Below are 15,374 nucleotides of genomic sequence, written 5' to 3'. Positions count from 1 at the left end.
ATCTGATGTAAAAGGTTGGATTATGGCCGTTTTTTGTGGAATCTTTTTGTGTGTGTAATAATAAACCCGGAAATGTGAGTCGCGCTGTGTGCTTTGAAGCCGTGTATAGAGAACGGATGGATGAATATTTGTTTTTGTCGGACAAATGTGTTTTTCTCACCCGCTGTGGTAATCGCATCTGAAAGTGGTTTATACCGGCGGATTCATGAGAATCTAAGCTTTCCATCGGTGTATAGTGTTTGTATAATCGCGTTTACACCCGTCGGACATTCTTGAAATTCCTATGCAAATTAGTAGGTGTACCGCCGGCGGTACACTGAAGCTTAAAGGGCTAAGCAAACAATGAGCAAAATTTATGAGTTGCTCAGTTCATGTCAAGCAGTCGGCTTAGAATCACTTAAAAACAAATGGGAAACAGACTTAGCTGAATCTCTTTCAGACTCAGTCTGGCAAAACATTGTACAGAGAATTAATTCCTCATCAATATGCCTCAGACACAGAGTAATCAAGTTCAAAATTGTGCACCGTTTCCACTGGTCCAAGGTCAAACTATCCAAACTTAAACTGGAACTGGACCCCACGTGTGACCGCTGTAAACATGCCCCAGCTACACTGTTGCATATGTTTTGGACATGTCCAAAGCTGTACAGGTTTTGGAAATCAATTTTTGACATCTTTTCCAAAGTATGTGGAAAGACAATAAGCCCATCTCCACTTATTGCATTATTTGGAGTGATTCCTGAGGGTGTTGCTCTCAGTGGCTGCAACAAAAACCTGATTGTCTTCTGCTCTCTGTTGGCCAGGAGGCTAATCCTTACAAACTTGGAAGAAGTCTCACCCACCAACATTTGGGCACAGGATAAAAGAGATTATGAGTCATAATCATTTGGAAAAAATTCAATATACTATAAGAGGTTCTGTGAAGAAGTTTAACAATACCTGGGGGGCGTTCATATCTGTGGTCGAAGGCATGGCAGCTGCCAGTGTAACTGTGCAACTGCTGTACTTTTTGAGTGCAGAGCATATGCATGCCTGTGAATTGGTAATGTACATGATGTGTGATTTACTAGTAAGTATTATATGGATGCCTTTTTTTTTCTTTCTTTTTTGAAGTGTAACTGACGGTCTGGAGTTCTGGGGTTGGGGTGGGAGGGGTTCAGTTTGTGTGTGATGTTTGTATTGTTTGAATTGTTTTTTGTTAAATAAGATTTAAAAAATAATAAAAAGACTTTGTTCAAAAAGAGCATCAGCCCGTCGGATGGCTCTGACCGAAAAAAAAATAACCCCAGGACCAAACCACAAAACAAAGACTCAAAAAAAAAAAAAAAAAAAAAACCTGGTTGGACGGGGGACTAAGAAGAAAGCCCGTCCTTTGGACCAAACAAAAAAGAAGAGCCCGTCGGACGGCTCCGACTGACAAAACAGGACCAAAACATAAAACAAGCAAAATATATATATATATATATATATATATATATATACATACACACATATATATATATAAAGCAGCAGCCCGTCGGACGGCTCCGATAACCCCAGGACCAAACCACAAAACAAAAACACAATCAAAAACAAGACCTGGTTGGACGGGGGAATAAGAAGAAAGTCCGTCCGTCTGACCAAACAATAAACAAGAGCCCATCGGATGGCTCCGACCTGGTTGGACGGAGTAAGAAGAAAAATGAGCCGGTTGGTCGGGCAAAACGAAAACAATATAAACATGACGGTGCCCCCCCACCACATCATCCTCACCACCACCACCACCACCACCACCACAACCACTACCACTTCTACAACTACCGCCACTACTACAACTACCGTCACCAGCACCACCACCACCACCACCATCAGCACCGCCGCCTACACGCGAAAGACATGGACCAGATTTTGTTTCCTTTTTGTCCCTTATTCATGACCATGGGGCTCTCCTCAGCCAGGGATAGCAGGTCACCGATAGAGGGTACGACGATGACAAGGAGATGGGGATCCAGGACGAGAGGGAAGAAGAGGACAATGTGGTCCTTGTGCTCAAACCCTGCTCTTGGGACCCGGGGAGACCCTGAGGCCGCCGCTGCTGCAGCTGCACAACAGCGATGACGACAAAGACAACAACACCGACAGCGACAACTGAGACAAGAACGATGAGAACAACAAAGAGAACGACGACAAGAAGAAGAAGAAGAAGAAGAAGAAGAAGAAGAAGAACAGCAACAATGACGACGAATAAAACCTCGAAAACCCTTTGTGAAAGGGGGAAAAGTGACCGCTGCCGCTGCCGCTGCCACTGCACAACATCGACACCACCGCCGCCACCGATACCACCAATACCACCAACAAGAACGAGAACTACAACGGGAACGGGAACCATCTCCTCAGAGTCTTAGGACCGAAATGGCCTCCTCCTCCTCCTCCTCCTCCAACCCTCCGCCACTGCCGCCGGAGTCGGATGAAGGAAGAACCACCGAGGTGCTGCTGCGATGGACAACGGTCCAGCAGCAGCAGCAGTAGCAGCAGCTCAATCCGCGAGATGAGTACATCGGAGGAGGCGAACTGTGGGGAATATTCATTTCAACCTATCTATCAAATAATCATGTTTTAATTCTATCTTTAGTTATAATCCATTTAATCATAAATCATCATTTAATCACGTCATGTAATCAATTATATATCAGTGTGCTTGCAACTTGTATTAACCCTATAATCAAATATACTGGAATGCTTATGAATGCATGTTTGAGTTTTAGCTTGTAACCTGAAAAAGGAAGTGTTGATCTAAGCAAAATGTTTAAGCTTCAACTTCTAACTTAAAGGAAAATGTTGACTTAAGGTAAATTCTTCACGCTCTATTTAGCAAAAGGCTTGCGGTTTCATCTGACCTTTAGGAAGAAGGCTGGGGGAAAGTTACCTCCTCACCTCAACCCGACAAGTTGACACAAAAATAAGACACAGGCGGACAGTTTTGACCGAAAAAGGTACAACACCCGTTAAACCAGATGGAACACCTTGAAGAACAGGGGGTCTGTGGTTTCAGAGATGTGCTGAGTTGTCACGTACGCACAGGAGGACAGAGAAAGGGGAGAAAGGTTCAAACAAAGGCCAGTTGCTGCAACAAGAATAAAAGTTAAAGTATTATACCATAAACAATATTGAGGAATTAAAAGGAAATGAAATCAGCAATGTCTTAAATTAACAATAAAATGGGGATAAGCAGAGGAATCTTATATTATCTAATGAGGATCCTAAATTAAATCAAATTAAGGGATAGAATCATCCTAATCTTCCGTATATGTGTAATTAAATTATTGATATTGTTATTAAAATATAAATTGAATAAAACTGAATCAGTAAAATGCTTAATTCAGCACAATTGGAACAGAGTCTTCTGATCACAGAGAGGAGAGCTCTTAAAGTCTGTGCAAAGGTCACAGGGAGCTGTCACAATACACACACATACAGAGGGACTCATTACAGGAGGAAGACGGCTCGGATTGGACGAAGACTGAAGACATCCGGAAGGCCATCCTCAGCGTGGACCAATCAGACAACAGCAAATACTTAGTTTAAAAACTCATGTAATAGTTTAGAATTCACTCTCTGTTGCGAACAACTGCATGCAGAGGAATATTGTCTTAGTCTAGTCAATCTGCTGTCAGCAAGAACAACAGGGAGTCTGCATGCATGCATTACTGTACTGTACTGGTCCAGCTCTCCGTTTAAAGGGTTAGATTCTATCTGCTACTAGTATTCCACCTAACAGGTTTCAGCAGAATAATTAAGCTGGAGTCGAGAGACACTCGCCCAGGTTCTGACTGCCTTGCATCCGAACGTCTCACCCCTCTTATCTGATAAATGCTATCCCACCAAGCAGCCTTTCTAAGCAGTAGAATTGATCTATCAATCACGTTCGTTATCAGTCAGCTTCTCTCTAAGGACTTGCATGCACTTGGTGCTATTCCTGGGTTCGCTTTAGAGGTTTGGAAAGAACTAACCTCAGGGGTAATGTTTAAACACTCTCACTTTGGACTAAGTAACCTTTAAGAACCATTGGATTGAATGCACACAATCAACTTAACTTTTTACCACTATGCAGGTTTTTAGTGGTTTATAATAATTTCATTAGACTTCTCTTTAAATGCAATAAAGCGTTTTATTAAGCAAATTTAGCAAGGGCACAGCATCAATTCATGATTAAAAAATTTATTATTTCTGATTAAAAATTATACTAAAGTAACTAAATTGAGCGTACCTGACAATCTTCTCTAATGATTAAATTTAGGAGAGAGAGCGAACAGCGTGGCCACTACCGTATCACTCGGTCTTGACTTGCGTCTGGGAGGAGTCCCCAGTTGTCCAGAGGACTCATTACGATGTCTTCTTGGCGGACAAAAGGATCTTATCCCTCGGCAGGGGGGAGTGGAGGAGTCCTGTGAGCCAATCGTGGTCTGGCAGTTATCTCTGGAATCGGCTGGAACGTTAGTGCTTACGCCCCAGCTGTCTTCTCTGTGGTATGGTGGTGATGGAAAACCCTCGTCTGTTCAGGCTGTGGTGGGTCACTGGGTCTCCCAGCCCCGGGGAGGGGAACAGCCCAGTGCTGTTGCCTCCTTTGCCTCTTCGGGTGTAGTCGGTTCTTCCCTCTATTGGTTTCTTCTGGATAACTGCAGAACCTTTTAGGACTCTCCGTTTGGCAGAGTGTGGTCTTCGCTTGTTGAACAAAGTCAGAAAAAGACTTTGCTTCCAACGATGTCCTCAGCGATCTCTGGAGCCTAAGACCCGCGTAGTCTTCCCGTCTCTAGGGCAATGGAGGAAGGTGAAGATTCTTCAGAACTCTGGCCAAGTTCCCTTTGCAGCTCTTCTGGCAGCTCCGGCGAACATCTCCCGTTCTGTGCTTGTGGCTCTGCCCTTTTATCTCTCTCTCCTACACACAAAACTGGCTAGGTACGCCCCTGGCTCCGTCTAACTTATGCAATCAACTTGTCATCACATACAGCAGTAATACAGAAGTCATGTTGTTACAGCAAATACACAGTGTCCACATTCTGTTTAACACACACACATTTCAGCCAGCCCTTTTGGGTTTTCCCAAACTTCCCTTTTTTCTGGGGAGGTTGCTGTGTCATTGTGGCTGCCGAGTCATTGTGACTGTTGTTTACTGCACTTCTGCTTTTTTTAAGACTTACACACACAAAGCCGATGAGGCCTGTACGCACACACACAGAGCCTAAACAAGGATTTACTTTACACAGAATCACTTCTTAAATCATTCCTCTCAATCTAAACATAATAAATCATCTGAATCATCACTTTAATCAAATCACACTTTAAAACATATATATTTATCAGCAAGCATAATCATGCGGTTTACTCATAATGTTTCTTCGTTTGTCTGCTTCAAAACCTTTGTTACCTTAAGGCCTTAATGAGCCTGAGTGCTTTCTGAGACCTCAACATCTGCATCCTACTTGACAGGACCGTGACATGCGACTTTTTCACCTCGCACTGGCCCGCGGTCCGCCTGTTCAGAGAACGAGGACTAGCGATCCTCGGCACCCTTCGGCACAACGCGCCCGAAATACCGCCGGAAATGCACGATTGCAAAGGCAGGGAGGTGTCCTCCTCGATCCTCGTGACCGCCACGGAGCCGGGGGAGGAGGAGGAGGAGGAGGAGGAGGAGGAGGCCCTCGGCTCGGACTGATATCATACGTGGTGAAGAAGAACAAAACGTCCTCATTCTCACCTCTGATCAGAGCGTCATCGTCGTCCCTCCTGCCCCACCACCACTGCCGACGGGCTCGTAGGAGGAGGAGGAGGAGGAGGAGGAGGAGGAAGAAGAGGGAAACCTGCTGCCGTTCTCAAGTACAATCGTACCAAGGGAGGGGTGGACAACCTGGACAAGGTCACAGCCACTTACAGCTGTAGAAGAAAAACGTGTCGCTGTCCCATGGCGTTATTCCACAACATGGTGGACGTCTCGGCATACAACGCATTTGTCATTTGCCGTGAACTTCACCCTGAGTGGATGAGTGGAAAACTCAACAAGCGAAGGTTGTTCCTGGAACAGCTGGGAAGAGCCCTGATCCAGCCCCCCAGGGCGCCAAATGTCCACGACCGCCCGTTCGCCGCCTCTGCTTCCGTTGCCTCTGCCTCCCCTGCGGCGCGCAGGAGACCGCGAAGATGAAGACCGCTTATGTCTTCTGGTCCACCTTAGGAAAAAAAGGAAACAGTGCCTGGTCTGCCTGAGGAGCAAAGACGTCAAGACCAACACGGTTTGCCACAGGTGTCTGATTCACGTGTGTTCTGGCTGCGTGATTTGCTACTGTCCCGCTTGTGCCGCCGCCGCTGCTATGCCACGAGGAGGAGGAGGAGAAGAAGGAGAAGAAGAAGGAAAGGAAGCGGCAGCGGCTGCTGCGGCTGCAGAAGCGGCGGCGGAAGCGGCGGCGGAAGCGGCGGCAGAAGCACGGCGGCAGCAGAAACGAAGAAGCTAACTCTCCTCTCCCCACCTGTGGGGTCCAGAACGACCTCCACCCCCTTAAGAAACAACAAAGGGCCCGGCTGATCCCCTCCTTCTTTCCTTCTTTCTCCTCCTCCTCATCATCCTCTTCCTCCTGTGACCGCACCGGATGATGATGATGATGAGGACGAGGAGGAGGAGGAGAAAAGAGAAGAAGGAAGGGAAGAAGGAGGGGGTCAGTGTGGTTCTTTGTTGTTTCTTAGGGGGCTGGGGGTCGTTCTGGACCCTGTAGGTGGGAGAGGAGAGTCAGCTTCTTCGCTTCTGTGGGGTCCGGAGGGGTCCAGAACAACCTCTCTACCACCACCACCACCACCACCCTGTAAGAAACAAAGACCCCTGGCCGACCCCCCTTTCCTCCTCCTCCTCCTCCTGTGTACCAAGTGGGGTTGAGGTCCAGATCGACCCCCACAAAACAAAATGAACCCCAGGGTACATAAGGGTTAAAAGCAGAGCAAAGTGTTGGCACATAAACTGTGATTAACTGTTGTGCATCCCGAGCTTGCATACAAAATGGTCATACATATTTCTTCTTTTCAAGGCTGTTGGGATTCTGGATGAAGCCATGAAGGGGATGCAGCTTGGCCTCCTGATAGGCCTTTGAAAGTGGTCAACAAAGGTGCCATTCCAGTTGAGATCTTCGATGTGGAAGTTGTGGTCGAGGAGACCATTGTGCTTCACAACATTAAAGATGTGGCACAAAGCTTCGCCATGGCTTATGGGCATCATCTACTGTGTGAGTCTCAAGTATCCCGATGCATGAAGTACTCATTTGAGTTTCTTCAGAGAGTTGTGATGAAGATTAAACCAGACCAGGCCTCAGCTCGAGTACATGGACTGAGAAACAAATCTTGAGGTACAAACTGTAACAGCTTGATTTTTTTCAAAACAGCACTTTTTGTGTGTGCGTATTGAGGACTGTTCACTCTTTATTTTAACTTTAAAATATACTAAAGGATGTACAGTTGTGTGTTCCGTTCACTAGAACCGTTTACCTGAATGGACCAATATATTTGTATTGTATTAACTCAGGTATAAAGTTCAAACAACAAATGATCATCAAATAACAATGTTATATGAATATATGGTTGAATAGCATCTAACTGTAAGTTTCCCTGACGAGAGAATGTAAGTTTTCTGGAATGAAAACTTATTTTGTGACTTGTTTCAACGCAGAGTATCAAGTTCAAAACAAAAAATATCATCAACCAGGGAACTTATAAACTTGCATTCTTGAGTTGAAAAAAAGCTTTTCTTGAAGTTGAGTGTACTTACATTTTTTAAGGCAGCAGTTGAACTTAAACTATTAAGTTGAATGACCCTGGTAATTTTTACAGTGTAGAGTTCAGCTTTACAGCTATTTAGAGAATGCTACTGTAATTAACACTACTTGCTACAATACTTTTGTGATTTGTTATGTTTTCTTGTCATATATAATTTGAGAAAAAACTGATGAAGCAAATTTGTTTTATCACATATTTAACAACATTTTTTCCTTGTAATTAATTGAGAGAAACATAAAACACTGTTTGCTTAAATAGGTTTAATAAACACTTTATTGATGAAGGACTAAACGTTGTATGTTTTACAATTATTATGACATGCTAATCCAGCACGGGACAGAGTTATTAGCTTTTTGTTCTGCCATGCTCTGCCAAAAAGGAGGAGATGAAGTTTGTGCTACTTGACACAGTAGTTGATGGGTCGTGAGAGACTTGCTGCTGAGTGCACTGTCATCCTGGTCTTCTCTGACATTCTGCAGGTGGCTCCGCTGCCTTGTTCAGACATAGCGGTCCTTGGTTCATGGCACTTTCATCGACTGCTGTAACCAACAGAAAAAAGATGTGAACATAACAAAACTTGTGCTTTTCAGGGGCAGTCAGCTTTCGAACAAAAAGTTAAACGTACCTTCAACAATCTCCTGTCAACGGTGCTCCTGGCTTTCTGTATCTTATGGGGTCTCGAAGGTTTCTGCGGTGCCCAAGTATGCTGGATATGGCGGGGGGTGTTTGCGGACATGCTGGAGAGGATGGTGGTGTAGGTCGATCCCAGGCCTGAAATTTTTGAGGAAACAATGAACTGGAAGACTACTGATCTGCCGCTAGAGGATGAGCCGCTGGACTGTGCGGTGATGGTTGAGGGGAATCTGAAGGGTGACTGGGGCCCTAAGAACTTCTCTTGTGTGTTGAAACCACAGGTTGTGTGTTGTGGCATTTTAACACTGAACAAATGATAAAATTGGATGAATAGGATGTGTAAACAAATTTAAGAGCAAACAAAGATTAAGATCGGAAGACCTAACATGTCAGCTGAAGTTCTGAGTATGCTGGATAATCCTGTGGAAAGCACACCCAACTGAAGCCTATGGAGCACATATAAGGCATAAAGACAGGAAGTTCATGTCCTCTCTATGTCCTGCACTCATGAGTTGAAACTTAGGGCATGCTGAGCTAAAACAGAAATGATGCCAACCTAGCAGAAATAAAAGAGAGGAGGGAGTCCAACTTCGAATACGATTATTTCATGGGCATCCTGATTGGATCTTAAGATGATGGGTCGTGGGCTTTCCAGAACGGATCTGTTGTATATGTTAAAAATTATGTCTGATAAACATTAGAGAGGAATACAACGACACAACTGAAGACGCCAAAGGTGAAGGTGAGGGTTGCAAGACGTCCAGGTCTGAAGAGCAGATTGTTGTCCATTTGATTAAGTCTGAACTGGTGGAGATAAGACGTGCATTTCCAACTCCTCCACAACAGCCTATTTAAATATGTATTAAATATAAATGCGATTAGTTTTTACTAAATAGCTGCAATTCAGCAGTTAGTTTTCTGTTCTGACATAAGTATCAACAGACTTGCCTCATCTGGAGGTAAATCTGACTCTGTTTCCCTGTGATTGAAAAAAGTTGACAGAGAACTCAACTTTTTTAAAATCCTGGGGACATTTGTGCTTCCTCCCGGGTTTCCACTTCACCTTTTCATGCTCTTTTTGGCTTTTACATATCTGTCCCGTAGATTTTTCCATATTTTCTTTGTCCAGTCCTCATCTTTGCAAAGTGTGGTCACTATTTCACGCCAGCAATTACTCATTACCTGCTATCTTGATGATCACTGCATGAAGAATCATACAAATTTTTGTATTTCTGCAATTCAGCTGCTAGTAGCTCCTGCTTGTCTGCCATGTTTTTCCGTCTGTCTCTGTCTGCTTTTGTTTCGAAAAATATGAAAGATGTTGTGGAACAGGAATTTTCTGCTTGAAAAGGTGCCGCTTGAGGGAGTGTGGGTCTAAAATGATGCCAAGTCATGCTGCACAGAGCCTCTACCGGACCCTCGCAGTAGCATCAAGCCATGAAAACAAGATGTTAGGGGGGCTGGGCTTCCTCGGGGTCGTTGGGACAGTGAGGATCAGGCGGCGGATGGAGGTTTTGGGCGAGATGGAACTTTTGGATGAGCGAGTTGTTGCTGGCTGTGGACTGGGAAGTCCTTTGACATGAGGCTGGACAGCGGAGAGCGAGATGGAGCTTTTTGGGCTGTGCGTCTCCTCTGGACCAGAAAGACGCGGTCCCAGAGTCACGGTGACCTTTGTGACTCTGAAGAGGGTTTTGCAATCTATCGGTTGGGAAAAGATTCGCAGAGGGAACCGCTTCTTCTTTGTCCTTCTATCCATCAGTAAAAAAATAAGTCCAATGAATTTTCTCGATTTTGGTTCGGGAAGCACTGACAAACTGTTCCTGAACAGATATGACACTGTGGGAACACCTACTTCCACTGCTGCTCATCCTTCTTCTCCTCACATAATGGAAATCCCCCACTATAATTGATCCTTCTCCTTCTCCGTCTCCTACATGTCTCCACAGCTACAGCCCTCCCCTTGTGAACAGAGAAGGGTACAGACACCCTGTCTCTGTACCTTCTCTGTCACAGAGACCAGGGGTGATGTTGAAGCTTCAGAGACTTTGCTCTGGGAAGGCAGCTGGCCCAGATGGTATGTGTCCAAGGCTGCTTGAAGACTGTGCTGCACAACTGTGTCAACCTCTCCCTAGGATCTTCAGCCTGAGTCTACAGCTGGGGCGGGTGTCTGCTCTACGGAAAATATCTTGTATTGTGCCGGGTACCAAAATCAAATGTCCAGTTGAACTAAATGACTACAGACCTATTGCCCTGACCTCACACATCATGAAAGCTCTGGAGCAGCTCATTCTACGCCTACTGAGGCTTGATGTCAAAGACAAACTCGATAACCTACAGTTTGCATCCAAAGATGTAGGGGCGGCATGGCTCAGTGGGTAGAGTGGCCGTCTTGTAACTGGAAGGTTTGCCAGTTCGATTCTCGGCCCGTCGAACTCATGTCGAGGTGTCCCTGAGCAAGACATCTCCTGACCTGGTGGTCGTGGTTTAGCGCCTTGTGTGGCAGCTTCCGCCATCAGTGTATGAATGGGTGAATGTGACGTATCATGTAAAGCACTTTGGATAAAAGCGCTATATAATACTACCATTTAAAAGAGCACGTTGGAGTGGATGATGCCATTCTCTTCATGTTCACCCTGCCCTGTCTCATCTGGAGGAACCTGGTGTTTATGTGAGAATGATGTTCTTTGATTTTTCAAATGCATTCAACTCCATCCAACATACCATACTCAAGACAAGCTCACAGAGATGGAAGTGGATCCTTCCTGTGTTTCTTGGATCATTGATTACCCTGACAGGAAGGCCACAGTTTGTCAGGCTGGGGAACTGTGTTCTGGGACATTGCTGAGCAGTACTGGGGCTCCACAAGGAACAGTCCTGGCTCCATTCCTGTTCACACTGTATACGTCTGACTTCAAATAGAGCACTGAGTCCTGCCACATTCAGAAATACTCTGATGACACTGCTATCGCGGCATGTATCAGAAATGGACATGAAGCCGAATACAGTGATCTGATAAATGCCTTCAGTGACTGGGGTCACAAAAACTGCCTGCTACGCAACGCCTCAAAGACAAAGGAAAATAATCATTGATTTCCGTACATCCAAAGCCCCTTTTCCGCTAGTGAACACTTGTGGCGTGGACATCGAGGAGGTGATATCATATAAATATTTAGGTGTCCATCTTGACAATAAATTAAACTGGTCTAAAAACGTAGACTTCATCTACAAAAAAGGCCAGAGCTGACTTTTTTTTTGCCTGGGGACCAGACAGCCTTTATATTGTGTATTACAAATACACATAAAGTCAGTCTGGAACTGCTCCATTGAACCAAATCTAGCCCAGAGGGCGGGGACTACCGATCACAGCTTGAATTGGAGAGAGCCAATCAGCGTAACACATGTGTGACGCAATCACTAAGCAACCTAACAATTGCCTTTCCGCCATGAGGTTTTGTAGTTTTAACAGCTTCCTTCGCCGTACAGGGGTCCTGAGGAAAATCTAAGCTCTCCCTTTCAACAGTGGAGGGCAGCATTACGCATTCTATCATACAGCCTGCCGGAATTAAAAATACATCCTTTGTAAAAGAAAAGCTTTAAGAGCTGCTTCTTGTTGAGGTTTTGAGGACAAATTCAGCCCGTGCAAAACAGAGGAAAGCGCACGAGAGAAACCTTGCTCTGTTGCGGTCGCCAGATGACGCATCGTTAACTCCCGCCTCTGGTGCTCTGATTGGTTCTGTCTGATCTGCTCGGAGCTTGAAAACCTGTCAAAATGTGTCAATGGAGGAGGGCTAGACCGTATTCCCGTATATCCCTTATAACAGGAATACAGTCTAGCTAAGCTAGGCTAGACTTTTTTTTTTTGCCTCAGAAGACTTTGATCTTTTGACATATGCAGTAAGATGCTGCAAATGTTTTATCAGTCATTGGTAGCAAGTGTCCTGTTTTATGCTGCAGTCTGCTGGGGAGGCAGAATAAAAAACAAGGATGCAAGGTGTCTGAACAAACTGATTAAAAAAGCTGACTCTGTGTTTGGAATAAAATTAAACACATTGGAGGATGAGGTGGAGAGACAGGCACTTAGAAAGATGGAGGCCATTCTGACAAACCTGCATCATCCACTTCACATCTGCCTCAGTGAACAACAAAACATTGGTGGACAGCTCCTATCCCTTCGCTGCAGGATCAGACTATTTAATTCAAAAGTAAAAAGATGAGACCAGACAATTGAATTTCCCTTCAGGAATTAATAGTCATTGCATTGCATTGTATTGTATTGTATTGTATTGTATTGCATTGACAGACCTTGAAAGAATGCTTAAGTTCATTATTTTGCTGCAAAATAAACTTTCGACCCACAAGTCTTAGTCAAGATGGAACTGCATGATGCTGGAGGAATGAGTGTTACTGTTCCTTCTTCATGATACTCTTTATTTCAAACAAATCTACCACACTGTGACCTGCAAGACATCCCCATACCATGGCACTACTACTTACATGCTTTATTGTGTTACACATGGTGGTTTAAGATGTTCACCAGTTTGCCTGCGAACATAGACTCTGTGATTTGAACCAGTTACTTCAACCTTGTCTTTGTCGGTCCAGAGAACATGTTTCCAGTCATCATAGGTCCAGTTTTTGTGTGCTTTTGTCCGCTCATAATCTCTTTATCTTGTTATTTTGTTATTTGGCCACCAAGGGTTTTTTGTTTGCTTGTTTTTGCAGATACACAACCTACCTATATTTATTGTTGCTCATACTGTATGCTGTGTGCTGCTGTAACATGGGAAATTTTCCCGGACACGGGGAGTAATAAAGGCTTATCTTATCTTATCTTATCTTATCTTATCTTATCTTATCTTATCAGACCAGCCTTCCTCAAACGTCTTTTCACAGTTGTCAGAGGTATGAGTGTTTACCTTGTCATGTTGATTTCTTCCCTTATTTTTGGTGGTATATTCTGCTGCTCTCTTACTGCTGACAATGATATGTTTATCCTCTTTGTAATAACCGTCTTTTTTCCAGACCTTTTCTTTTTATCATCGTAACTTCCAGTTTCTTCTAGTCTCTTCAGAGTGTAGTGAACTTCTTTGCTGGACACAATTAGATGTTTTGTAATTTTTCTCAGTGTATCTCTCTTTCCTCACTGTACAAATCTGTTCTCTTGTTTCTGTACACAGCTGTGTGTCTCTAGTGATTTTTGTGGTAGTTTGCCAGAGATATGGACACAGTTGAGATTTATTGGGATTTTTGTATGCAAACTTTAAAAAGACAAAGGGATGAAGTGAATAATGCAAACTGTAATTTTTTATTTTATTTTATTTTTTGCTTTTTCAGTGGAGTTGTGACTCTTGTAAATCTTGTCAACCCTAAAACTAAGCCATTCTTTTCTTTTAAAATTGAGGAAAATGGTGCATACCAATGAAGGCATAGTGTAATCATGAGGTAATTACATCCAGAGAATTCATAATGTTTTTGAGAAAGGTAGTGTCTACAGATATGGACCCGTACCCGTAGCCTGTGGGCTACGGATACGGCACTTTCCATTTGCCAGACAGATACAGACCCGTACGCGAGTCTCGCGAGTCAAGAAGCTGCTAACCACTGCAAACTGTTGAAAGTTAAGCAAAGGTTAAGGTTAGGGTTAGTGTTAGGGTCAGGTAGTACCGATGCTACGGGTCCCTACCTCCAGCGTCTACCAGGAGTCACGTGACCAGATCTCGCGTATCTGATTGGCAAATGGAAAGTACGGGTCCGTACCTCTAGCAACTACCTTTGAGAAAGGCATTGTGAACAGAAACCTGAAGTTGCTTCCAAATCTTTAGCCTGTATTGGCCTTGCTTCCAAACTTTTGGCCTGTATGGGCTCATCATACACATTGCACTGGATATAGTTTCTATGGTAGAAATGCAGGAATGAAAATGAAGGCACTGGCCCTCAAAATATCTCAGCAGGTCCTTGGTTATATGCAATTCTGTAACTTAACTTATTCAGAAGGTGGCAGCATTCTGCTGTGTATTCATCATTAAGTGTATGAATAATACATTAACTAATTGGTGACTAACAGTGGAGCTGGTTAAGTGTTTTATACCATTATCTGTACATGCTGAACATCTGTCAAATGCTGTGCCAACCCATTCATAGCACACTGTGATCACTGTATCACCTCATTTTAATTGTGATTCCAATAAAAGGCACACATCCCCACAAACACATATTTAATAGATGATCTGGAAGCTGCTTTGTTTAGAGACAAAACACAGTTTGAGTCATATTAATTAATTACAGACCATGATAATCTCACAATAATAAACTTGACAGAACATGGTACAGATGTTGTGTTCTCATCAGACTGCCCAAACAGTGTACCGAAATTTTCAGAGAACAGTAATGTGACTCATTTTTCACCACTGCTGGGTATACTGCAAAGCCTGGGAGATAAAGAGAGAATAATTTATGGAAAATGCTTTATACTTACAGACATTGTCTATATATTCTTTACTACGATGAGGAATTTTATTAAATTTATAGAATCTACAGTCCATCGTGGATGTCAATCTAGAGTGGCATGTAGCAGTCTAAAACTCACCATCAGGAATGTGCTGATACCTACTGAGTATCTGTTGGGGATCTTGGCACTGTAATGGCAAGTTGTCTTCAGGTCACTTTTACCATGGGGACATGAACTTCCAGCTGAGAACAAAACATCACAAACAGGACACATTCTTAGCTAATATTCCTTCTGTTAAAGTTGTACTAATAAAATTAACTGGTGGGAGCAGCAGCTGGTTCCAGAGTTACTTTTCCCAATCCCTTGCTGTTTTACATGTTTTCTTTTGGCAATATCTTTAATGTTATTCAAGACAGGGTTTTACATGATTATGTAACATCCCTACAGATTAATGGGTAACACGTTATTCCCTTTCTTTACGTAGAATTACCAGCTGCTTTTCAGG

At 43.8% G+C, this 15,374-nt stretch overlaps 1 protein-coding gene across 3 annotated transcripts in view; it reads left to right on the top strand.

The window, feature by feature from the left end:
* The window catches only part of nbr1b (NBR1 autophagy cargo receptor b), a 609,335-nt gene that overhangs the window by 405,364 nt on the left and 188,597 nt on the right, over window positions 1-15,374 (top strand). For 2 of the 3 annotated variants that reach the window (XR_007938739.1, XM_051941286.1), the window contains one exon: window positions 7,047-7,449. The exons of the other annotated variant lie outside the window; for it this stretch is intronic. Coding sequence is in view for 1 of the 2 variants with exons in the window: in XM_051941286.1 (XP_051797246.1) it covers window positions 7,047-7,074 (28 nt within the window). In the remaining variant the exon portion in view is untranslated. Of the gene's footprint in view, window positions 1-7,046; window positions 7,450-15,374 lie in introns of those variants that run through there. 3 annotated transcript variants of the gene reach the window in all.

Source organism: Acanthochromis polyacanthus, chromosome 21 (assembly GCF_021347895.1).
Source record: "Acanthochromis polyacanthus isolate Apoly-LR-REF ecotype Palm Island chromosome 21, KAUST_Apoly_ChrSc, whole genome shotgun sequence".
In the NCBI taxonomy this organism is placed as follows: domain Eukaryota; kingdom Metazoa; phylum Chordata; class Actinopteri; family Pomacentridae; genus Acanthochromis; species Acanthochromis polyacanthus.
This window is presented reverse-complemented; position numbering and strand designations above follow the sequence as displayed.